Source organism: Perissodus microlepis, chromosome 16 (assembly GCF_051167445.1).
Source record: "Perissodus microlepis isolate ML-2025 ecotype Zambia chromosome 16, ASM5116744v1, whole genome shotgun sequence".
In the NCBI taxonomy this organism is placed as follows: domain Eukaryota; kingdom Metazoa; phylum Chordata; class Actinopteri; order Cichliformes; family Cichlidae; genus Perissodus; species Perissodus microlepis.
The window spans coordinates 6716179-6741872 of NC_140476.1; the positions used below are offsets into that span (position 1 = coordinate 6716179).

General features: G+C 37.7%; 1 protein-coding gene across 3 annotated transcripts in view; it reads right to left on the minus strand.

The window, feature by feature from the left end:
• Positions 1-12604: 12604 nt before the first annotated feature.
• Positions 12605-25694, minus strand: part of LOC146370307 (nck-associated protein 5-like) — a 103665-nt gene continuing 90575 nt past the window's right edge. For 2 of the 3 annotated variants that reach the window (XM_084908670.1, XM_084908669.1), the window contains one exon: positions 12605-17632. In XM_084908670.1, coding sequence (XP_084764796.1) covers positions 17604-17632 — 29 coding nt within the window. In that variant the 3' untranslated portion in view covers positions 12605-17603. Of the gene's footprint in view, positions 17633-21797; positions 21894-25694 lie in introns of all 3 variants that reach the window. The other variant, XM_084908668.1, reaches the window with a different exon arrangement.

Here is a 25694-nt window from a genome sequence, read left to right on the forward strand (position 1 = left end):
TTCTCCTCCTCCTCCCTTTCCTAGTCATCTCTTGTCTCCTTCTTAGCTCCTGTCTCCTTCTCAGTCTCCTGCTCCTCCTTTTTCTTCTTCACAAACTTCTCATCATCTTCGTATTCTTCAACTGTCCCTCCTCTTCCACCTCAGGAATAATGTTCTGCTTCACCAGCTTCTTCTCATTGTTAGTACTATTCACAGTAGTAGTAGTACTAGTAGTATGTGGATATTTTCTCACCTGTGTTCAGTCTCATTCATCACGGGAGTCAAACATCGACTTACTGACATAAATAATTAAAGTTTTTCACTCTTCCAGCTGCCTTAAATCCCTCTGATGGCTCCTAATAACAACAGTCTCATATTTATGGCTCATTATTAAACAGAAATGAGGCGATAAAGTGTCACAGATTTAGTGCTTTGACCTCCAAAGTCCCTACTCAGATTTATTAATCTCGTGAGTTATAGGAATCACTTCGCCAAAAGTTTTAGCTCCATTTCAGACTTTGACCCAGCAAATGATCCACAAACACTGGATCAGAGGTCGGAGGTCACGGGTACAGTTTGTGGAAAGCTTCATTCAAACTATGATAAAATGGCACCATCGGGCCACGTGTTTGACACCACTAATCTTGGTACAATCATACATGAAGTTTTAAAGTGGTCTGTAAGTTGTCTGAGCTCCTACAAACTGCTGCTGTTATTCACGTGTCATAAGATGGGAACAAACCCTGGATGATTAAACGTGTGAGAATGAATGAATCAGTCTCCCGAGCGCCGTACATGGTGGGCTAATATTTCACATTTAGCTGAAACGTGGGTGAACTACAACAGCCCTCGTATCAATCTGTCCACCGAGAGCACAGACCTGCACGGGGAGTAAGAGGATTTCAGTGCAGAACAAACCCAGATGAGGGCAAACTGCTGATCTGCAGCAAAGGCGGGTCATGCTTGGCACCGTTTCCGGTTCTCAGAGGAGGGAGGCTTCAATCCTTAGTCTAAACTCCAGCAGTTTCACTCAGGTTTGGTGCAATCAACCCATTATAATCTGTGTCTGTGGCGCATCGAGAGGCTGTTTGTGATTTACTGCGCTAATCTGCTTAATTGGAACTTGGATAATTGCACATTAAGACACAATTAAATGCTATGAATCCCTTCTTTGGTCGAACTTCAAATTAGCTGACGGTCATTTAAGTTCCGTTTTAAGGAATGAGAAGATTTACAGCAACGACCCAAGGAGGTTTTTACACAGAAATGAGACGTCCAGGTAGATAATTAAAGTGAAACCTCTCCGGTATGAGAGGGAGAGGCATAACGGGCAGCTGTTCAAGCTGTCGAAATGCTGAAAAATGGGTCCAAATTTCAAGAGGAGAAATTTTAAAAGCCATTAGTCCATGTGTGAGTTACAGGGGCGACAGTCTAAGCAGAGATACTCAGACTTTCATCTCACATGTTTCCTCCTCCAGGTTTGTGGTTGGTTTGTTCATCGAGCCCCTCGTCTTCAGACTAGCAGCAGTAAATTTCATCCACTATAGAGTTATCAAACAGGAAAACTACCCCCAAATCTCAAATCTGTTCTTTGTATCAGGCTGTAAACATGTTTATCATAACATAAGAGTCTATGGGGACGGAATCACTGCTGGAGCCTCAAGTGAATCTCAGAAGAACTGCAAGTTTTGGCACCCGAGCCATTTCAAACGCCACAGTGCGAGCTGAAGGTCATCGCTCGATGGAGCCAGCAGGACTGCATTCCCTCTGCTGCACCCAGGAACTCTGTCCCTAAACAGAATCAGTAAAAATGAGTTCAAATTCATCCACATCTTGTACTTCACTAAATTTGAGGCATCAGCAGTAAGTTTAGCCAAGTGTGCTGCAGCTCTAGTTTCTCTTTATGGCAGCTTCCGAGTATCCTAACATGACTGATGGCACACTGGGAGCCATTATGCACTGAGCCTTTTAAAACAGCAACACTAATCAAAGATGACTGGCCATCGGATCAGGAAAAAAGATCCCTCGGCGTGCATGCAGAGTGTGGTCAGCATCTTAAGAGCACAAGAAAACAAAAAGTCCAAAATGAACCCAATTTGCCTGTGAAATATGAGACTTTTGTGTCTTTGGGAAATGTTATTAAACTGGTTGCTGTGCATCAAAAGGAAATCATTATGTCAAAAAAGAGGAAGACGCTGGGACATTCGCTCTGACAGCTCAAACCGTGCAAGGTTACAAGAACCTTGATGCTTCCTGAGCTGCGGGAAGGTCCAATATTTTAAGTTTCTCTGCTGGCACCAGGCTCCACGCTTTATAGCTCCACATTCCCCCCACTCTGGATCTAATGGACCGCCCTTGACAGATGTGGTAACCGAGCAATGAGACACTAACACAAAATATTTCTCACGTGTTCATGTTTCAAAAGTAACGTGCTGAAGAAGTGTGAACGTAAACTGGGAACCTGCTCAAAATGACAAACAGACTCGACTAAGCCACAAATGCTGCAGTCACGTGGACAGGATTTTAAATCCAGTCTGTTTGTTTCATAGTTCCAGCTCAGGCCAATCGCAGGGAAAACCCACAGCTTTTTCCTAAAACAATCACACAGTTAAATGAAAGAACAGGCTCAGAATCAGCTGGCACGGTTAAATCAAATATTCATGTTAAAAGACGGTGATTTTCTTATTTGGCAGTGTCGTGTTTTTAAGTTTCTGTTACTCTGGGTACATTCAAATAGTCCAAAAATAATTCTCTGACTTCCTTTTCCTAACCACTTTTCCTTGATTCTGATGGAAAATGTCATGAGGTCAAGGAAAAGTGTGAAGGACACTTGAGAAGTACTTAGGAAAGAGAAAGGCTGTGCCTGCATTTAAACTTGACTCTTAAAAAATGGGCTACAAAACAACATGCTAATGTGTTCTTACTCTGCTGTTTCAAAGGTTGGAAGTTTTGAGAAGAAAAAGGAACATTTTTTGATTAAATTTTTACATTTATTTTAACAAGTTTAGCTGTTTAATACGTTTTGTAGCTTTAAAGGTTTTCCTGCTAATAAAGATGTCCACCATGGCCATTCATGCTACACCAAAGCAATTAACTAATTATATAGAAATTATATAGATTATAGAAATCTTCCTGTTTTTTGTTTCTTTTGTGTGTGTGGTTATTTTTTTACAATGGGTTCACACAGAAATTGATATTTTACAGGACAGTCTGAGCAATGAGCTACTGGAAACCTTTCTGTAATTTATCTGTAAATATTTCTTAGATTTATAGCTCAAAGAGTCATGCGGACAGATTTCTTTCTTTTAGTACAACAGCATTTATCATGCAGAAAAATACTGGCAGCCACCAGTGCTCAACCTCCTAATAGATAAATCTATGATATCAATTTTAAAATCCTTTGTCACTTTGTTCTCAAGTTATTGCATTCACAAGACTTTCAGAAAGCTTGCCCTCTGAGGTCACTGAGATTCAAACTCATCTGAGATTTTTTGCAGATACTCGTATGGCACCAATTTAAGAAGACTGGTTATTCTACTGAAATGTCCAATTTTGGGATGCCAAGATATTTTTCAATTTATTTTATTTTTCTTCCTTTTTACATCTGTCACATGCACCGCCTTTTTGTCACTGGTGTTACTCCTTTGGCAACTTTAAAGGCTTTTATGAAATATTATTTTCTCAATCTCATCAGCACATGTGGTCAGAGCCACAGAAGAATAATGGTGCAACACATCAGGAGATTATCAACCAGGATCTGATTATATGATGTTCATTTATTTGCTATAATAATTAAAACATTTGAAAACGTTAAAAATGAGTAATGACATCACATCACAACCCTTAAGTGTGACAAAATTCAATGTAAAATTATTAACACCTTTAATATGACACATTTTTCTGCCACATCCTCTGCAAAGACAGAGACAGCACATCGGCACCAGAAAGCAGCGTTTTGCTACTTAGTTTAAGGTTATTTAGTTCCCTTGAGTACTTTAACCTCATTAGTGTTTTATTGTTTACTTTTGGTAGTTTGAAATGTACTTTTATTTTTAAAACCTCACATTAACAGCAGTGACAAAATGACACAATAAAATAATAGTATTCTATGTTTAAAACTGTACATAAGCGAAGTACTTGTGTAAGTAAATGTACTACCCTACTTGGTTGTGGCAATGGGAGGGTCGGTGCCACCCCCAGCACCCCACTCTAGACTCACCCCTGATACTTTATAGTTATACTTTTGCAGATTTCTGCAGATTTCCACTGCTGTGAACAAGATTCCTATAATAGCTCTGTCCAAGACTCAGGATGTCCTCACCTGGTTGGAGGAAAACTAAAAATGTGTGATTAAAAGCGTGAAAACTGGACAGAGAACAGTATGAGGCAGCAGTGTGGTGGCACCGTGTGCTGTAGGTGTTGGGTTTGAGTTAAAGGGGATTTAGAGTTCAGAGAATAAACCAAACCAGATGGCCTGAGACCTCAAATACCCAAATGTTACCCACAGCCAGAGTGGGGGTGGCTGCATGGTTTTATTTGAGCCACTTTCCTGTTTTCGTTTTTATGCCAGCATCATCTCCCATCAACTATATGCACATAATTTGTATTAACAAAATAGATTTCTGTGGAAACATGATGTAGGCCAAACCGTTCAGTGTCATTAATATTAATCAAAGACAAACCAGAAACATTTTGTGAAGTTACTCGCTGTCATGCTGAGAGGTCAGGCACGGTGTCAAGACTTCATCGCAACTTTGATTCAAGATTTGACGAGATCAAAAGACTCTTTAATGTCAGTCCAACAGATTTCAAAAGCTCAAGACGCATGATTGTGTTTATAATGATGGTCCTGCAGCAACATTAATTATGATAAGAGTGGTTTCAGTTTCAGTCTAAATCTTTAAAAGAAAAGAAGTAACGGGAACCTGTTGTGCTGTTTCTTATTTCCTTTCATAGACATGCTCCGTTCTAGTGGTGGATGATCGCATTGTTCAGCCAGAGTTTGAACAATGAGGTTCAAATAATTCCTGAGCGCTAAAACAGTCCATAGACAGCTGGAAACACTCATTTTATCACAGTTTTTAGATTTGGATTACGGCGGTTTCTCATGTAATCTCATTCAGCTCAAATAAATTGCATTTTTAAAATGCCAAATGAAAACAGCAACCTTATAATATTCCAGAGAAAACCCCAGCAATTAGAATCCTAATCCCCTCTGAGCAAACACTTGGTGACAGTGGGAAGGAAAAACTCCCTTTTAACAGGAAGAAACCTGTCGGCAAATACCCGATAACTGCTAGCCCAGTGGTAATAAAAATTGAAATGCTTTACTACCAGAAATGTAAAAGGTTTGTCTTCAAACAGCACTACAGCCTGTATGTTTTAAAAGGTGTAACTTTTACTTTGAAGGCAAACAGTTCCCATTTCAAGTTTGCGTTGTACTTTTCACGCTTTCACTGCAGCTTGGAGAGTAGGAACAGTTGGGGTCACTGGCAGGTATGTGGGCTTGCATGATTGGGACTTTAATGAAATGCTAATTTCTTTTGCTTATTTTTTTTCACACTTGGCTAGCAGTTTCCAAATTGTTGCAGACCAGTTTCTAAGCTCAGACCTTTTTGGTCGATCTTACACTGTCACCACAATTGTCACATGTGCAAAATGACGAACAACTTAATGGTTAGTGGTCACATCTCTGCAAAACCTCATTATTTCAGTAATACAGTCATCTCAGGATGTTTGCAGCTTGTACAAAATATTTTTTTATTAATAATTTTGTATCTATGGACAGTTTCTTCTTAATAATAGACAGATCCTTTTGGAGGTCATTAAGGCTTAAAATCAGGGGCATGGCCTGACACAGGCGGCTATAAATGGATCATCTCTATACTGTGTTTGTGCTGTCGGTGCCTTTTGGATAATTTCTAATGCAGTTATCAGAAGAATAATATACCTTGTTGTGCAGTTATTTGTACTAACAGACTGTTAAGAACTTCAGGTGTTGATCTTATGTGCTGCACAATAATGTTTAATATTTAGTATTTACTGTCATATTCCCATATATCATTGTGATGTTGTTTATTCTATTACTCTTGTTCTCCTCTGCTTGTTTTCTTTTTTCTTTCTCAACAGGTGATCCAGGTGATCGATAGATGCATTTTTTTTTTTTCTGCCCATTCTGTTGGTTTTTGTTTTTTGCCCTTGTCCCTCTTCTCAGCTGTTTCTCTTTCCCTCTTTCTTTCTCCCCTTCTTTCCCCCAGTCAAGTCTGTCCCGTATTCAGCAAGTGAAAATAAAATAAACAATAAAAGGTGAATCAAATGGACCATCACGGCAAGGCTGGGATGGTCAATTTGGTAAAGTAAATCCGTTGGGCATCTTTCTTTGCCTTTAGACAATAATTCTGATGGCAAAAGAGCCAAACGGGACAGGCAAAAAAAAAAAAAAAAAGAACTTCAGGTGTAACCCTGAAAAACTAAATTCGCAAGCAATTTTAAATCAGTGTTATTGTTCTATAAGGATTAATACGTGATCCTAAACAGAACACTTGTAAGGACTTGTTTACCACCAGTGTTGGTCAAGTTACTTGAAAAAAATAATCAGTAACTAATTACTGATTACTTCCCCCCAAAAGTAATCCAGTTACTTTACTGATTACTTATTTTCAAAAAGTAATTAGTTACTTAGTTACTTTTTAAAAACATGATTTACAACCTGAATACGTAATAAAGCCATAGATCTTTCAGCCCAGTTCTACTTTTTCTGCATAATCCACCATACAAAATGTAATCAAATGGAAAAGTCTCTTTTTAAAACTTGTTTTATTAGTTTTATTCTTTTAACTTTATGCATCAAGCAAAAATGTAATTATATACAACATTCTCTGACTGGAAGAAATTTGTTTAACATTTAAACCTATTTTCTGCACATTCCAGCACATAAAATAAAATAGGTTTTAGTGTTTACACTTACTCTTTCAAATAAATGCAAGTGAAACACAGCAGAAAATAAATAAAATCAAAGACTCAGCGGTCCTGTTGCTCTATTTTCACCTGTATAGCAGGAGCGGGGCAGGTATGTGGGCTTGCATGATTGGGACTTTAATGAAATGCTAATTTCTTTTGCTTATTTTTTTTCACACTTGGCTAGCAGTTTCCAGATTGTTGCAGACCAGTTTCTAAGCTCAGACCTTTTTGGTCGATCTTACACTGTCACCACAATTGTCACATGTGCAAAATGACGAACAACTTAATGGTTAGTGGTCACATCTCTGCAAAACCTCATTATTTCAGTAATACAGTCATCTCAGGATGTTTGCAGCTTGTACAAAATATTTTTTTATTAATAATTTTGTATCTATGGACAGTTTCTTCTTAATAATAGACAGATCCTTTTGGAGGTCATTAAGGCTTAAAATCAGGGGCATGGCCTGACACAGGCAGCTATAAATGGATCATCTCTATACTGTGTTTGTGCTGTCGGTGCCTTTTGGATAATTTCTAATGCAGTTATCAGAAGAATAATATACCTTGTTGTGCAGTTATTTGTACTAACAGACTGTTAAGAAGTCTGTGCTCCTGTCGTGCTGAGAGAAATTCTAAGATTTATTTATTGCTTTTGAGTGTTTTATGGAGACAGCTGGTATCAAGCTGTCTAGCATTCATTAGTTGAAAACTCAGCGCTTTGTCTTCTCATCCAAGTCTATTTCCCAGGCTCCAGAAACACCCAACATGGCCAAAATGCTAAAATTGAATCTTACAAACGTGGTGTAAAGAAACCAGGTGGGGAGTTAATAATGACAGCAACCATCTTTCTATACAATAAACTGAGTGGCTGTGAAAAATGAGATAACTCTGGATTATATTTGAAGCAGGCTGCATGTGTAACATAACTCCATATGTTGCAGTAAAAGTATCTGTTCATTATTAATCATAAGCTGTACTGTACTCTTTATTTAAGAAACATATAAATGCCAGTTTGATAAGGATCATTCCTCATTTGACTTTGTATTTTCATTTTCATGTGAACACAGTGTTTGGATGCCCAGCAGGAATTTGCTCCCAGCTTGAGAAGCTCTGCTCCAGCGCCTGTGACATGTTGGTTGGCTTTCTGCAAACTGTTTACTTTTTATTATTAATTTATATTTAAACTGTTTCCGTTGTTGTGAGACAGTTAGAAAAGTAAGCTAGACTCAGATGGTTGAATTGCCTCTGCAGGGCTTCCACACACAGAGCAGAGTTAACACTGAGATATAAATGACACCATAAGGGTGTACTTCAGTCAGAGACAGTGGGTATAATGATGATGGTTGTCACAAATCTCTGGGTTGTGCTTAATGTACTTCAAACTTTTTTTATTTATTTATATTTTGTGGCCCTGTGTTCTTTAGACCAACTGTACAGCTGTTGCAAAGGAGGACACTATCCAGGAGCCACGTGGATCTCATTCTGAACATTCATTCTGCTCCAGACCAGAAGCCTGTGCTACAAAACAGGATTAGGTGCTTATGTAACAGGGTCATAAATCACATCTTGTGATTTATGACCCTGTTACATACAGGACATACCTGTTTACATCACAAAATGTGTTGTAAACTCCCAAACCGTTCCTTTTATACCTGACTTTTAGGACCTCCAAGCCTGTAGTTATGTTCATTATCAGTTAGAGCCCCTCCTCATTGTTGTTCTTCTTTGGTGCAACCCTATAAATACAGTGTACCCCTTTTGCCTCTCCCCTTTTCTACAATTCCCCTGTGGGAGAGGTTGGTGTAATTTCTTTCCAACACTGTAAAACACACATATAATTCATATTTAGCCACCCTGATGTTTCTGATTGCAATTTTAGTTCAATTATTGTCATCATTATGCCTGTTTTTTGTTAGATGCTATAAATGTGTAGTATGTGTGTGCCACATATGTGTTCTAGGGCAGCGGTCTCCAACCTTTTTTGCGCCACGGACCGGTTTATGCCCGACAATATTTTCACGGACCGGCCTTTAATGTGTCGCGGATAAATACAACAAAATAAAACTAGTACCAGTAATGAAAAAAAAGAAGATTTATTCATAACACACGTGAAAAGACCCAGGAAAACCGAGTAAACGATAAAAACGATAACAAAATAACGCTGAAAACCGATAAAAACCCTGAAAACTATACATTTCACACCTGAGCCTCAACTCTCGCGGTCCGGTACCAAACGACTCATGGACCGGTACCGGTCCGAGGCCCGGGGGTTGGGGACCGCTGTTCTAGGGAACGTGAATGCTAACATGAATAGATAATTCTTGCTAGCTTGGAAGTTGTGGTGGGTTGAGCTAACCCTCTTCCCCACTGTTTGTATTTGGTCATAGGAGCTGGAGTGGGCAAGCTATTTATTTTGAGGTCTTTCTTTCTTTTACCTTTTATCGTCAGGTATGTCGGATTTCGTGTTGTTGTTGTTGTTTTTTATCTTATGTCAAATATGTTACGTGTAAATTCATACTTTATGTTTAATGTAAAAAATAAATGCCAGCCCTTTTCTACAATTCCCCTGTGGGAGAGGAGCTGGAGTGGGCAAGCTATTTATTTGGAGGTCTTTCTTTCACCTTTTATCGTCAGACACAACGCAGAACCACACCGGTCACACTTATCCAGGTAACTTCAGGTGTAACCCTGAAAAACTAAATTCGCAAGCAATTTTAAATCAGTGTTATTGTTCTATAAGGATTAATACGTGATCCTAAACAGAACACTTGTAAGGACTTGTTTACCACCAGTGTTGGTCAAGTTACTTGAAAAAAATAATCAGTAACTAATTACTGATTACTTCCCCCCAAAAGTAATCCAGTTACTTTACTGATTACTTATTTTCAAAAAGTAATTAGTTACTTAGTTACTTTTTAAAAACATGATTTACAACCTGAATACGTAATAAAGCCATAGATCTTTCAGCCCAGTTCTACTTTTTCTGCATAATCCACCATACAAAATGTAATCAAATGGAAAAGTCTCTTTTTAAAACTTGTTTTATTAGTTTTATTCTTTTAACTTTATGCATCAAGCAAAAATGTAATTATATACAACATTCTCTGACTGGAAGAAATTTGTTTAACATTTAAACCTATTTTCTGCATATTCCAGCACATAAAATAGGTTTTAGTGTTTACACTTACTCTTTCAAATAAATGCAAGTGAAACACAGCAGAAAATAAATAAAATCAAAGACTCAGCGGTCCTGTTGCTCTATTTTCACCTGTATAGCAGGAGCGGGGCAGGCAGATGTTTGCCCTGGTGCAGGTGTGTCGCAGCGGTCAGTGAAAGATTTCGTGGCAGTGCACTCGGTGCTTGCTCGGAAGTTTGGGGGGGGTTTTTTCGCTGTAAAAAGAAGTTTTCTTCCCACGCACTGTACAGCGGATGCTAATGTTTTTGTCAGTTTTTACGGAATCAAACTCAAAGTAAGGTCAGTACTTCCACGCGTTAAACGCTGCACGCTCATACTCTCTCCCGCACTCGATATATTATCCATTGTTGATCTGCACACAGCTGTTGTCACGAACGTCGCACTCGCTTACGTCACTGTCATGAGACACTCTCGCAAAAAAATCACTGCTTTAGTAACTCAGTGTGCTTACGGGAAAGTAACAGTAATCTAATTACCTTTTTTGCAATAGTAATCCCTTACTTTACTCATTACTTGAAAAAAGTAACGCGTTACTGCCCATCTCTGTTTACCACACATCAAATTTGTGCACACACTAATATTTTAAAAGTTAAGAATAAATACTAAAACATGATTCAGACCGTTAAACGCCAACAGGCCTGAAGCTGAAAGAATAAAACTGTCTCACTGTCTCTTAGTTTAATGGAATAACCATTGTAATCTGTCAGCTTCTCCCATGTCCTAATTATACAGCTGCAGTCTAATACTGATAGCTTAGAGAGTTAATTCCTCTGCTGGCAGTACTTACCCATGTGAAATAGTCATGAAAAAAACTATCATTTTTCATGTATATGGACATGAATTGTCCATACATGCATTGGGACAGGAATAAGTGAGTAATGTATTTAAATAGGAAATGAATAACGTGTTTGTCCATAAAAGTGAGCAGGAGCCAGTATGACCATCAAGAGAAAGAGCTTGAAAAGAGGCTCATATTTCTGATATATGTATGTATCCTGTATGTATACTTTTGACCATGTGTGGTTAAGAGAAAACCCTAAATAAATTCAAGGTTGTACACCCGACTCTTGTTTTTTTAAGTCATTAAAGATGTTTGCTGTACTCTATTTCCTCTCTAGAAAGAGAACAGTTCAAAGAAATAATTAAATATCCAAAACTATCATGACATTCATGCCAACGATTGTATGAGTGCACATAAACCTCTGACCACAACTGTATAAATTACAGGCCATGGCACTGTTACCTTCTAAAACAATCACAATACCTTGAAATAACACAAAAATATTATTAACAGTTCACTATAACTGTGATCAGCAGTCATGGACCATTTACACTCCAGATATCGTGGTGCATGGGCCTTCCTTCCTTTGAACACAGGGTGATGGCTAAAGATACTTTAATTTTTTACAAACTGCTCTGCCTCACTATTTTCATATACGGAATGTGTTAATAGTAGATGTCATTACATATCTATAAGCCAAGTTTTTACAAATTGTAACTGATGATACGAGTTATGTTTCATTAACTATCAGCCGCAAAAGCTAACTTCCCTAACTTGGTTTGAAAAAGCACCACATCTTATCTCACATGGCAATTTCCCATCCAATAATTACCAAAAATCCAAATTCTCTATCCTTGTATTTATGCATTTAAATTGTCTGCCTAACCACGTATCACATGATGACCCTGAATACTGAACCCCAGCTTGTGGGCTCTGAGTACGTTTGAGAGTAAAAAAATATTAATCAACATAATTCATACCGTTACACATCACCAGGCCTAAAGCTAAAAGAAAGTCTTACACAAATCTAAATCTTAATTTAATGGACTAACCATTGTAATCTGTCAGCCTCCCCAATGTCCTAATTGTACAGCTGTAGCCTAATACTGATAAGCGTAATAGCTCATAGTTCATTCCTCTGCTGGCAGCAGACTTCCCCATGTCTGTCAGGGTCTCATGAGAAAATGTGAAATAGTTATGAAAAAAACAATAGTTTTTCATGTAAAAGGGCTAATTTGTAAGTAATGTGGAAAATGTATTTAATGTAACAAACATGTATTTTTTCCAGGGAAAGTGGGCAGGAACCAACATGCTCATCAAGAAAAGAGCTTGAAAACTGTTGTATTTTAACCCAAACCAGAATTATTCCAAACCTAACCCAATAACCCTTAAATGTCAAGACCTAAACAAATAGTTGTTAATGCTTAAAATTAACCAATTGACATTTTTAATTAACAATTATAGTGTCAGTATGACTCAAATTTGGACGCTGAAATGATTTGCTCCATTACTTCCAAATGCAGACTTCCAATTGCTGATGTTAGGAAGCCAGTTGATGCAAAGACATCCTAGATATGTTGAACTTGTGTATAACACCATCAGCTGGTTGGGCTTCATTTTGTAGCCCATCTATCTAGACTCCTCTCTACCAGCCAAAGCAATTCAATGACAACACACAAACAACTTCCTTAATGTCGTCCCAGTACTGAAATCGTTTATTTTTTCTCTGACAATAAACAAAGAATATCAGTAATAAACAACTCTCAGTTTGTACTGATAAGATGACACAAGAACATCACTGTTATTATTTGGATTCTGGAAATATAAAGACATTTAGGAGGAGAGTTACTGTGATAGTGAGTGACAACAAGTGCTAATAAATGGCAAAACACACTCATCAGTGCAAGGTACAAATACAGGACATCGGAGTAAATGCTAGAAAAATACAACCCTTGTGAGAGTGACGCTCTTCGTGATGCGAGCTGTTTTAAAAACACAGACGCCATGCTTCATCTACCCGTATCAGTGCAGCCAATCTGTTCCCTGATCCTCGTCTCACCTGCGTACGCTACATATGTATTACACATATAAATGTTTTGCTACTGCTGCATTTTTACAAATATTACCATCAACAAAGAAGAGGTAAATACAGTTAATACTGATGATAATGTGCGGTGCTTTGTAGCTATACATCATGTGAAAAGAATATGGCTATCATCACCTTGATGAGTCTGATATGTAGATTCAGGTGCATTCATGTTCTGTATATGCAATCAGTTTATTACTGATGGTGTGAAAAGATGCATCTCGGCAAATATCTACACATGATAAGTAACGATAAAAGTGCAGGGGGACGGGTGGGTTAAAATCGTCAAATGTGCCGGGATGCATTTGGAACACCAAAAACAGCAGATTAAGGGACACAGTGTACTTCTTAAAGACAGAGACTCAGATATCTTACAGATAAATGTGCAGAAAAGAAGTGGCAATCGGGAAAGATCAAGACAGGAAAGAGAGGATTCACGTGTATGTGACTTTAGAGTTCTTCTACCTTCTGAAACAAAGTGGTAGAACTGTTAGCTTTGGTTACACTGATAAGTTGCGAAAAGTTCGACAAAAAAACTTGCCGTGTAATTAAAAACTGTCACACTTGATTTCCACAAGGGATGCTCTCGAGTTAGTAAAAAAAAAAGGGGGGGGGGGTCTCTGTACTTTTGCTTGCCTTGAAAATTTTTAGTAAAGTGCAACCCTTGAATTGCTGCCAGATATCTGAGTCACCTAATTAAAAAATAACACAAAACAGTGAGCTAGTCATATTTGTAACACAAAAGAGAGAAGAACAGGACACAGTGTACTTCTTAAAGAGATAAAACGTGCAAACTGTGAAGCGGAAAATATTAAGTCCAGGAAAGAGAGGATTCACGTGTACGTGATTCCGGCTGAAGCACACCTTAACTGTGGCAACGTTCTCCATTCCCAAACTCAGTGGTGGAACTCTTAGCTTTGATTTGCTTACGCTAAGAAGCTGTTCTACTATATTTCTTGCAAAAACTAGAGAGGGTCTCTTGAATTAGTCCAGAAATAAAGATGTTCTGCTGGAGCTGTAGCCTAAAAATGTAAATGTCCTTCAGCATTAGCTTCATAGAGCTTCCCCTGTTCTGGACTACTTTACAAGTGCCCCATAAAACAGGATGTCCAAAGAGCTGAAGTTCTCAAAATATTTACAAGTTCTTTAGTTTACCTTAAATATGAACAGAGCAATGGAAGAGTTCAGTCCAGCAAAAAAGATGTAACTGGTCTTTTGTTGCTGTGACAGAAACGTGTACATGCGAATCCTCCCTGTGGGATCTCTTCACATGCTTTAATGAAAGCTGTACGTATTAAAGTTTAATTCACAGCTTCAACCAGAGACAATAAATTTCCCTGAGCTAGCATGCTGACAACTGGGTGCGTTACCACTCTAAGATTACATGCAAAACTCACTGCTTTGTCCTGATGTCATAGCTGTGGAAACGCACAAAAGGCAGCTCACATGTGAGGAGTTTAAATTCAAAATGAAACGTGCAACATTTACCTACAAAACAGTGTCGGAGTATGTGAAATAATATTTAAGCTTTTTTAAAAACTTCTTGTAATAAAACAGGCCATATGAAGCATCACTGGGATCAGAGTAAATTATAGAGGGTGAGTGCATGCAAGTGGATATTAACACAGTGACAATAAAAAGTAGTTAGCGCACACTTTAGAGAATCACATTACTCAGTCAGGTAAATGGCAATCAGTAGGTAGTGCTGTACATAGGATAACACTGTAATCTCGAGTTTTGGTGGGCCCATGGGAAAATATATTACATATGTATCCTAGCTTAGATCGTCATTTTGTCTGGAGCAGACTTAAATCTTAAACCTTTAATAAAATGTTCACACATGGCTGGGAAATGTAAATAAATGTGGCTACATGACCTTTAAGGAGAGACAGCCAGTGCCATTATGGAGGTCTGCAGGTGAAACGCTTATGTTTGTTTGTCACAGCGTACATGACTCACCCGGTATTCAATCCTCTAAGTTTTGCTGAAGCTCAACAGTGACGGTTAGCATGGCTCCCTTGAGCTACAGCGTCCAAATCCAGAAATATTGTGGAGAAAAACTGAATTTAACAGTACAGACAGATTTGTTGCACATCTGCTTTGAATCCATGTAGAGCCTATGGCATAGTCTACATGAGCGGCGTTTCTCTCCAAATTTCTCATCCGGTCAATTTTAAAAATGGGAACAGAAGAAACAGAAACTGGAAATGCATAGGAGGAAACAACAGTATGGAAAATGCTAATCACAGTCTCTGTGGGCTGCATTGATGCTACATGTAGTTAGACTTCAAAAATTATCAAAATTGGTAGATCCCTGTTGTGAATGAATGCTGTATGTAGACTAAAATAACGGAAATGGTTTTGTCAGGTCCATTTTAAAGTGGACATGAAACACTACATGTATAAAGGCTAATTTATACCACTTACTTATACAGCCCTGCTCTCAAAAACTGATATAGATGTAAAACTGCCTGTGAAGCTGAATTTAAGAAATAAAAGCTTAAAGTAAAAGTTTTAAAAACGTGTTTAGTGCCACTGGGAACATTATGTCACTTGGTTGGTTGGTTGTGGTCAACAGACTTACATTAGTTTATGTTAGCTAACCAGTACAGAACCAATAAATGTGGAAAAAATAAGGACACGAACAATAAAAATCAATCTAAGGGGGTCACTTTTGTGCTACCCATGGGTGCAACAATGAGCTTTATGTTAAAACCAAGTATATTCTGTCCACTTTCACTTTCTATTTCTTACGTAGCTGATTGGCTAGCTGCACTGACACAGAAAAACCTACCCGTTAGCTGTAATGTTCAGGTTTGTAAAGCACTTTATAAATGAGGACAGTGTGGAGGAGTGCCTGTTTGAGTCAGGTGGTTCACTGGACCAACAAGCTGGAGTCAGAAACTCAGATTTTTCCATGTCTGACTGAGTGTACCAAGCAGTCTGGTCTGCTGGTCTCAAACAAGTGCTTTAAGAACCCAAAAATTACAGCTAACAGGTGGATTTTCCTGTGTTAATGCAGACGGTCAAACAAAAAAGAACCACTTACTGCTTAAGAAATAGAGAGTGAAAGCAGACAGTATATCCATCTATTGAATATGAAACTGATAAAGTTGATCACCCATTGTATATATAACTATGCTAAATTGTATCTAAATTATATCTATCACTGTAGCTATGTTTATACATGTTCTCCTTGTTTATTGTGTGGGGTAAGTGATGATGGGAATTAGGTGAATAGTGGGATTCAATAGAATGTTGAGCATGGGGTAGGGATTAATAAGTATGTTATACTTCTTCCTACTCCATTTCAGACCTAATAATTGTCATTTCATTTAGACTCTGTTTTATTTTATTTATTTTATTTTTTTGTTTTATCTGAGCACATACGTGTGTGTATTTACATATATATTCGTATTTGTAAATGCAAGTATGTGTACTTGTGTATATATTGTTTTTTTTCTGTATATGTCTGAAATAAAGATACAATACAATACAATACAATACAATACAATTGTCTTCCCCTTGTCCTTATCAGGGTCGCTGTTAGCAGCAACTAGCCAACCTGGTGACATAATGTACCGTACTAACAGAAGATGGCATAAACATGTTTTTAAAACTTTAACTCTAAGCACTTAATTCTTAAATCAAGCTTCACAGACAGTTTTACATCTATGTCAGTTTTTGAGAGCAGGGCTCCATGTGTAAATTTGCCTTTATATGTGCAGCGTTTCATGACCACTTTAAATAAGCTTAACAAGTAAGCTTTAATATGTGAAAAACAGCTGCTTGTTACTAACATGAGCTCTACTTTATCAATGTAACTTTCAGCTTGGAAACATGAAACCAATGTGGAAGTACGTTAAACCTGCATTCTTTCTCGTGGCCAGCAGGGGGCGACTCCTCAGACTTGCGTGTATGAAAGACAGTGGGAAGAACTCCTTTAATTTAGTTCTGACTCATGTTAACTCCTCTCCGTTGATTTATGACTTTAGTAGGTGCTTTTCTGATGAGTTTATGGGTTCCGTCTATTTTTAAATTATTTTTATTTTTCAAATGTATGATAGGTTTTTAAGATTTGAGAATGTTAAGATGGTGACAATGAATTTGCTGCACTTGAAGTTTCAAATACAGGATTTTGGTAACCAGTGGGTGACTAATCGTAGCTATGTCCATTGTGTTTTTATAGCCCATGATCACACCCACAATTAGAATATTTTGAGATTATAGGTAGCTCTTTTAATGCTACAGTAGCTTTTATGCTAAACATGCTAAATGTACATTTTAAACTTTTTTTCAAGAAAAAAAACTTTTTCGGTGAAGAAAAGTCTGTTGCAGATAAATACAATCAGCTGCTCACAGCTGATGCCAAACAAGATGCAGACCTCCAAAATGGCTGCCAGACAGTTCATTGCTACACCTGAAAGGCTTCTCGGTATCTTAACGCTACACTGAGCAGAGGTGGAAGCCTAACAATGCCAAGCTGTCTTTTTGTCCCACTTCTGAGCATTTCATCCGGACACAGAATCCAAACTGTGGGATTTGGAGGTCCTCCATGTGTGGCTCGGCGATAAGTCCACCCAGTCGCTTGATTTCTCTCTTCAAGTTGACTCATCCAGCTTCAGAAACTCTAAAAAGAGAAGGTGTGGAGCAGAGTGAGATAGTGGATCTCTGAACTACACAAACAATATCCAAAATGAGACTAGTTTAAAGGAGAAGCCCAAACTGTGATTAATAATAATAATATAATGGAATATTTAAGAAATGCCTTTAAAGATGATTAATCAGCTCACGGGCTTTCTTTGGGGAAAAATTACAGAGAGCAGGGTCTGCCAAAGTCAAAAATTAATAAATAAATAATTGTAAAAAATGATAAACTGTTACCAAAATAATAGCATCAATAAATATCTGCATTTATTGTTACACATTTGGCATTTGAATTTACATTTGAATGGAAAAATAAAAAAGTATTAATAAAACTTTATTGATCAACCAATAAATTGACTCAATAAGAGCCTCTTCTTTTGCACATTGATACAGAAATGCATTAAAATGTAAAACTGTAAAAAGGGGGTAGAGAAATAAATAAGTTTACAAATATATAAGCAATACCTGCAAAAAAAAAGAAAGAAAAAAGAAAGATACGCAAAAAAAAGTAAACAAAAGTACGAATTTACAGCAGGGAAAATGACTTAACGGTTTACTGTCATGCGCTTTAATTTCTTTTTTATTATTTATTGATCTATTTATTACTAATGAAAGGATAAAAAAGTTAAACAATTTTAAACACTATTTTTTTTTTGCATAGTATTTCTGGAGCCCACAGTGTGGACTGTGAAAAGCAGAAACAGTCCTTTGAAAATTTGTATTTCTAGCCTCCTGCTGAGCTCACACTTTTTACTTAACAAGGATCCTTTTATCTCTAAAAAGTATGAAAATTTTTCCTCAAAGCCAGCAGACTCGTTGGAGTAAGAGGACTGCCATTAAACTGCCCCACAGAGATCCACTGTAATTTCAGCTTTTTTCGCAGACACTACCTCTTTATCAGTCTCTTTCCTGTGATTTTAAGTGATCTCACACTCTCAGGTACATAAAGCAACTTTTATGGATATTCACGGTTTTATACAAGTTGAGGTTGTGACTTTTTATAAGCAGTTTTTTGAGAGCTGGGCTGAGCCATGTCCACCAGCACAGCAACTTCATCTCCAACTAAACTGAAGCTTTGTACTTGCTATTTTAATTCTGAGCCACAATTTCATATATTTGTGGACAGGCTATAATTTGTGTTTGCTTATGTAGCTCAGTGTGCTTTTTTCTATAAAGAGTGGGGTTTGGTTTATTTTGTAGACGGTAAAGGGCATAAAAGTACATGGTAGATCTTTTGCATTGAATTTGCTTGCTGGTTATAAAGTGGCTGAGGAGTGAACATTGCCTTACAGTTCCACTTTATGTTCCTCAACTGCAGCTGCATACAGAGAATTAATTTCACACAAAAAAACATCAGCAGGTCTTGTCACTGATTCCTAAACACCTTAAATTATGGTAACATAAGATGCATCTGGGATAAAATGTGGTTTAAATGGAAATAGGACAACTGTGATCTGATCCCATTGGGCAAAGATAAAACAGTAACATCCGTCACTGCATGTTGATGAGTGTTCCTGACGTGTTCCACACATAGTCTGAAACAAAACTGACAACTAGTCTGATTCAAGGAATATAAAGGTGGGTGAAAAATCAATAGGAAAAACCTGAATCCCTGACCCTTACAATGTGATGCCATCATAGTTCAGGTCCACTTGTTAAGGCAGCCACATGTGCCAAATAAATGTACTGAACTGGACTGTTTCACTGCCCAGTAATACCTGTGACATGATAGCAAAGCTATTTTTTGTCTGCTATCATGATAACAGCTGGAGGACGTGCCTTTTCTGCCATAACATAGCTAAATTTCAACTTTTTTGTTGGCTTTCCAAACACGTTATTTTACCTACACCTGCTTTCTTTGGAATTATTGACATATCATGAAAGCCTTCACTGCTTTCCTCACAGTCACTGGATAAAAGTGACACTCCTGCAGTGTTAACTTATGAATTTTTGAACCAACACCACAATGTGGGTCATTGTCTCAGTCTGTGTGACGAAGGGGACAAGGGCCAAACACACTATGGGGCCTTACATAAAGTGGTGCACCTGGTCATCAGATCCCCCATCTAAATGGCACACGGGCTTGTTGAATGATTTGATGAGGATGAAAAAGATGTGAATAGCATTTATGGCCTTCATAGTCACTAGATCCTAACACAGCCAAACACTAATGAGGGATTTTGCTGGCAACAAATGAGGAAACATCTATTAAAAGAATGGTCTTAATCCCTCCAGCAGACTTCCAGATACTTGCAGAATAATTACTAAAGAGGACTGAGAAACTGTTCTGGACTTCTGTTTTGGTTTTTCCTGTCATTTGTCATCCTTTTCTCTGTAATCGCTGCATAAAGATATTGAAAATGGGCTGCTGAGGAGTGTGAAACACTTCGATGAGTGTGTTTCTATAAATAAAAAGGTATTCATGAATCTTTATGTGCATCTTGCTGTGATAGCTCATAACCTGTGGCTATTTTTTAACCCACAGGCACGTCTCACGACCTACTACTACACACACAACCGTTGTAAATGCCAGCGTTAATGTAGTGTAGGAAGATGCAAATGATGTTTGGCAAACTTGTGTTAGTCATGTGTTCAGTTGCTACCATTAAGCGTGCTTTCTGCTCAGTGGGGATGAAAATGGGCTTGAAAGAAAAGTGTAGTTTGAAAGCAAAAGTTATTCGGGTTTTTTTTTTTGTGCAGTGTGAAGAAGTGAAATTACTGAACCTTGGTCTGTCTTTATAACTGCCAGCTCCAGTGACAGGTTTTAAAGGCAGCATTTGAACGTGTCTGACGAGTCTCCCGAAAGAAGAGTTCACATTTATTTTGGTGGATAAAAACTGAAAAAGTATGAAACTTTAATGAAACTTGCCAGTAAACCTTTTCAGTGGGTTAAAATCAACTTAATAGTATGTAATTTTCAGTACTTAGAACAAACTCTGACACTGTTTTTAGTACTTAAAAGTCCTTGTGACCCCGGCAGTTGGAGGGTTCATAATTTTGCATTTTCCGAGGCTACAGAATTATATTCTTTCATTACTCAGGTTCATGTTTTTGGGTTTCTTTAGTTTTCAGGGATCGTAGTCCTCTCTCCCTTAGTGTTTATCTCAGCCCGTGGTTAGTCTCTGTTCCCATGTTTTCCCTGTGTCCCAAGTCTAGTGCTTTTGTATTCCCTCTGTTCCAGAGGCTGTCTGTTTCCATGTCAAGTCTGCGTCTATGTGATGTCATGCTTCCTGTTTTATTTTGATAGTCCTTGCCTAATGTCACTTTCTTTGTCTCGCGATTTCTGGTCCTCTCGTCGTCTTGCCTGTGCATTTAAGCCCTGTGTTTTCCTTTGCCCTTTGTTGCATTGCACCCTCACTATGCTGTGTTTTTCCCTCTGTGTTCTTAGCCGTTTCCTAGTTTACAGTTGGAGTTTTTGGTCCCAATTTCTAGTTTACAGAAAGTTTACAGTCAAAATAAAGCTGCCTCTTTGAGTTTACTTCCCGTGTATAAGTCCTGCATTTGGGTCCTACATCCTGCCCACCACGCAGCAAAGCTTGACACAGTCACATATTTTCATGTAAGTTGTCCAAATATGCCTGTTCAGTTAACTTAAATGTTGTTTAATGGACCATCATTAGAGATTTCTTTCATATTTCTTCATAAACTAAACCAGTAAAAGGTCCAGAGATTATTCCAAGTGTCTTGGGAAACTGTTTCCGTGAATCATAAAACAAAGATTTCTCTCTTTTTCTAAAGAAAAACTCTTTTCGCAACATTTAGCTGAGTGAAGAAAATTCTCCAGGAGTTAGGTTTACCAGCCTCAACATTAGAAAGGTCATATTATAAATTATTTATATATTGCGGTTAAATATTTCAGTCGTTTGGATCACACTCTTCAGGAGATAGGTGTATAATTACCCAAGTCATAAAGAAAAGACTTGAAAAGAGCAAATGCAAACCACTGATCAGTCTCAAGAATCAAAAAGGCCCAATTACACTTAGTCCAGAATCATATTTGTTCAAATCCAAGTCTGCACTTTAAGGGCATATCACACCACATAGCTATAACTGGATTGTTATTGTGGATAACTAAAATAAAAGTTGCCAGTGTTCAAAATATATGGACCTCACTATACACTATCTCTTAAATAAATGTGGTGTCTTACAGTTGGCCAGCTGAAGTCTCGTCTGTTCTTTCTGTTGGCTCGGAGTGGCTCGTGTTTTCGATTTAATATAGGTCAACTTCTTTGGTTCCAATCCACCTGAAAGGATGAAATAAAACTAATTTTAGACATTGTTTTCTCAATGTTCTCACTCATGTCAAGAACAAGACTCAAATGTGGAGTTAGAAGAACTGCTTGACGCTGACAGGCTGACGTCTTCAAAGAGAGCACGATTATCATCCTGAATTCAAAGTGGCAGCAGATCTAAGAAATGCTAAAGGAGCTGCAGCTGACATCCAGAAAGACGGTAAATGTTTGGCTCAAACAGCCACCTCACATGTGAAAAATAATGCAAATGAAGACATGTTTTTCAGATAGGGAGTGACAGTTTAGGATGCTTAAATAAAACTGTTCTGACTGTGGGATGTCCTGTGTAGACAAACATTTAAATATGCATTTCACCTAAAAACAGTCAGAGACATTAGCTGTTCACTTATTTGCTCCTCTGGACAATGTCTAACCAAGCTAAATGGTCCATATGTTAAGCGATCTGAGGCATTTTTTATCTATACAAACTAATTCAACTATGAATCCTTTATAAAACTTATTGTTTCTCCCTCATCCTTCACCTGCTTTTAATTTTTCTCTCATAGTCAGCATATCTGAAATTCGTCTATCTTAAAAGATGGTCCTTCATTTTCATCCTATTCATAAGCTCTTTGTATTAAAATTAAACAGTTTTTCTTAAGAAATATGAGGAAAAGGAGGTTCTCAACTGTTTGCTTATCAAGGATGCAGGTTTAACATATCCTCAGTCTCAGGGCATCAAATACTGACTTGGTCCTAATCAGTGTCTAAATAATAAAGAGACAAAGTCCAAAGCCCATTGCTCCCTGATAGGGAGGTTTGTCCTGGTGACAAATCTGGGACTAACTTTAAGTCCTCCAACTTTTAAATATGGACCCTATGAAAGAGGACCTGTCACAGTCCTGGGATTTTTGTTATTTTGTGATTTGGAATTCCAGGTGAATATTTTTATTCTTACTACAACTGTTTTAAAGGTTTGACTTCTGTGTTTGGCAGATTTCTGGTTTCCTGCATTGATTTCAACAATCTAGTAGATCACAAGCTTTATTTCCAGTGTTTTACCTTTTGGTTGTTCTAATGATTAGTTTCAGTTTTGCATCCTGTGTTTTGGTTCCTGGTCTTTTGTCTTTGTTTCTATTAAGATTCCCTCAGTGTTTTCCCTTCTGTTCATCCCTCTGTCCCATCTTTCTGTCTTTGTCCTCCTGTGTTCCCCTGACTTTATCTTGATGTTTAGTGTAGGTCTTCTAGCCTCCATTATCAGTAAGTTTCCTTGGGTACTTGTTATTATTCATGTCCCTATCAATCTCCTTTGATTACTTCCTGTTTTTAATTTAAAATTTTGTTTCTTTTGTTTCCTGTGTTAACTTTGCATCAGCCTCTCTCCCTGATTGGTTACTCCGCCACAACCAATTTCTCACCGTAAAGGGGTTACTGTTAGGAATAAATGTATTTAACTCAAATCATATTTGATTTATAAACTATAAAAAAGGGTTGTTGAGCATCTAAACGTAATCAGCAAGTAAAAGCAAAAGTAAAAGGGCATTGGGGGAAAACAAGGAAAATAAAAAAGGAACAAATGAGTTGTGAACTATAGCGTGATGTGGTATTTATGGTACCCCTTTGGTGTCTGCTTATGTAGGTCTTTGGCTATGCAAAAATGCAGACTTTCCAAAATACCAACAGCGTGTGGTGTTATGCGTAGGTAAAGTGCTGACTGGTTGAAAAACTGGCTAAACCAGTAAGGGAATGATAGAGTTCACCATGGAAAGAAAAGGAAAAAAAGTGCTTTTAATTTCAGCTGAAAATCTTAATAACTCTGCCAAAGATAGCACTTCAAAATGATGAATGAGCTGTAATTAATATTAGCTTATATAAGTAACTTGTTAATTTATAAAGTCAGCCATCAAAAGTTCTCATTTAAGCGCTCATTTGATTAAAAGTTACCGCCTCAAAATGTAAACCTGCTTCTTTCTGCCTCGGTGTGAAATCAAGTACTTGATTTCACAACATGAGTGTTTTTCCTTTGCTACATGCCGTGTCATTAGCATACTGAGCAGGCCATGTGTGCAATATGCTCTCAGTACCGTGATAAAGGCTCCGCTTGTTGTAACGACACCATGATCGCTTCCAGCAATCTTTTATATAAAGGTAAATATTGAACTTTGAATCTTCAATTTCCCCGGTAACCTTGAATAACGCAGAGAACGTGTGGATAAATGTGAGTGGATCTTCAGGAAATTTCCTTATGTGCTAAGTGCTCAATAGATACATGAATAATGAATTCCCTTCAGCAAGATTTACTCTGGATATACCTTTTGTAAAGGAAATGAGCAGTAAATGTCAAGAATAAAGCCTGTTCTTTAAGAGGCTTTAAAAAGCAAGATCATCTTTTTAAATCACAGTGCCTACTTAGACCAATTTGCCACAACATTAAAGCCACTGACAGGTGAAGTGAATAACACTGATACGAAGAAGTGTTCTACTGGAAAGTCTTAGGTCCTGGGATTCACCTGGATTATATTGTACCACCCATTAAAATGAATCTTTTTGAATTTTGGACAATTGAATAAGTACCTAATTTTTACCAAATTATTTTGGTGTTATTCTGCCTTAATTTCATAGCATTTGGTTTTATTTACTGATGTCTTAGAAATCTTTGATCTGGTGCAGGAACCTTAAAAAAAACAAGGGGCACTCCCTGGTGACAGGAGTTGATTTAAGGATGATAATTTGCCAAATGACAACAAAAATACTGCTGAGGAACAGGTTGAGGATACCCACAAATAGTCCAAGGTCCTCACCTGTCCTCTAAACTTCCTATATCCCAATCCGCTTGTGTGCTAACATGATGGAAATGCATCCCTTTTAGGTCCATGTCCTCACAGATAAGAAGTCTCAACCACTAACCATAAGATATCAAGACAGTAGATTTGTGTCCAAAAAGTCTTGACCATCAGGACACAAAAAAACAAACAAACCACAACTGAGACATATCAGAAACTTTTAAATAAAAAAAAGAAAGCCATTGTATTTGTTGCCAAGACACAGGGTTAACCCTCTGAGGTCTGAGTCGTCATTGGTGAAGACTCAAACCCTAACCCTAAACGTATTCTATCCTAATATGTCATTTTTATCATTTAAAAAAAATGTCAGGAGTAAAAAAAAAAAATAACTGTAACATCCATCAAACTCTTTTCATGTCTTTCAAAGAAATTCCTTTTCACTCTGTTATAAAACACAGACTTATGATTACGCTGCATCCACAGAGTGAAAGAGATCAACATGGTGATCAGACCAAAGAAAGTTGATGATGTTTGGTGACGTTAAAAATTCTGGTGACACGAAGTGGGCGGGACCTACGGTAAAGTTTTCACATCTTCTAGTTGAGAAACTGAACAGCTACCAATGATATCTCAGGATACTGCTTACATATGACCTGGTAGTAAATACGATAGATTGTTACCTAGGCAACTGTGGCCTTGAATATCTGATCGTGACCAACTGACAGTTTCCAAGCGATGAGACATGAGTGAATCACTTCCAGCATAGACACATCTAAAGGGGTTTGCGTCATAACTAATGATGACGTATACCTTAGAGGAGTTAACCTCTTTACATTCACTGTGTCACCAGTGACCTGTCTAGGGTGATGGTTGGGTTTTATTTTAGCCACATGCTAAACAGGGAAATTACTAGACAATATTTTACAAGTCTCATAAATTTTGGAATTTGCAGTTTTCCAGATAAAAGATTTTCCATTTGGATTTGGGCACTTCCAAACAGGTGGAATTTCCACTGAAAAAGTCAAATGTT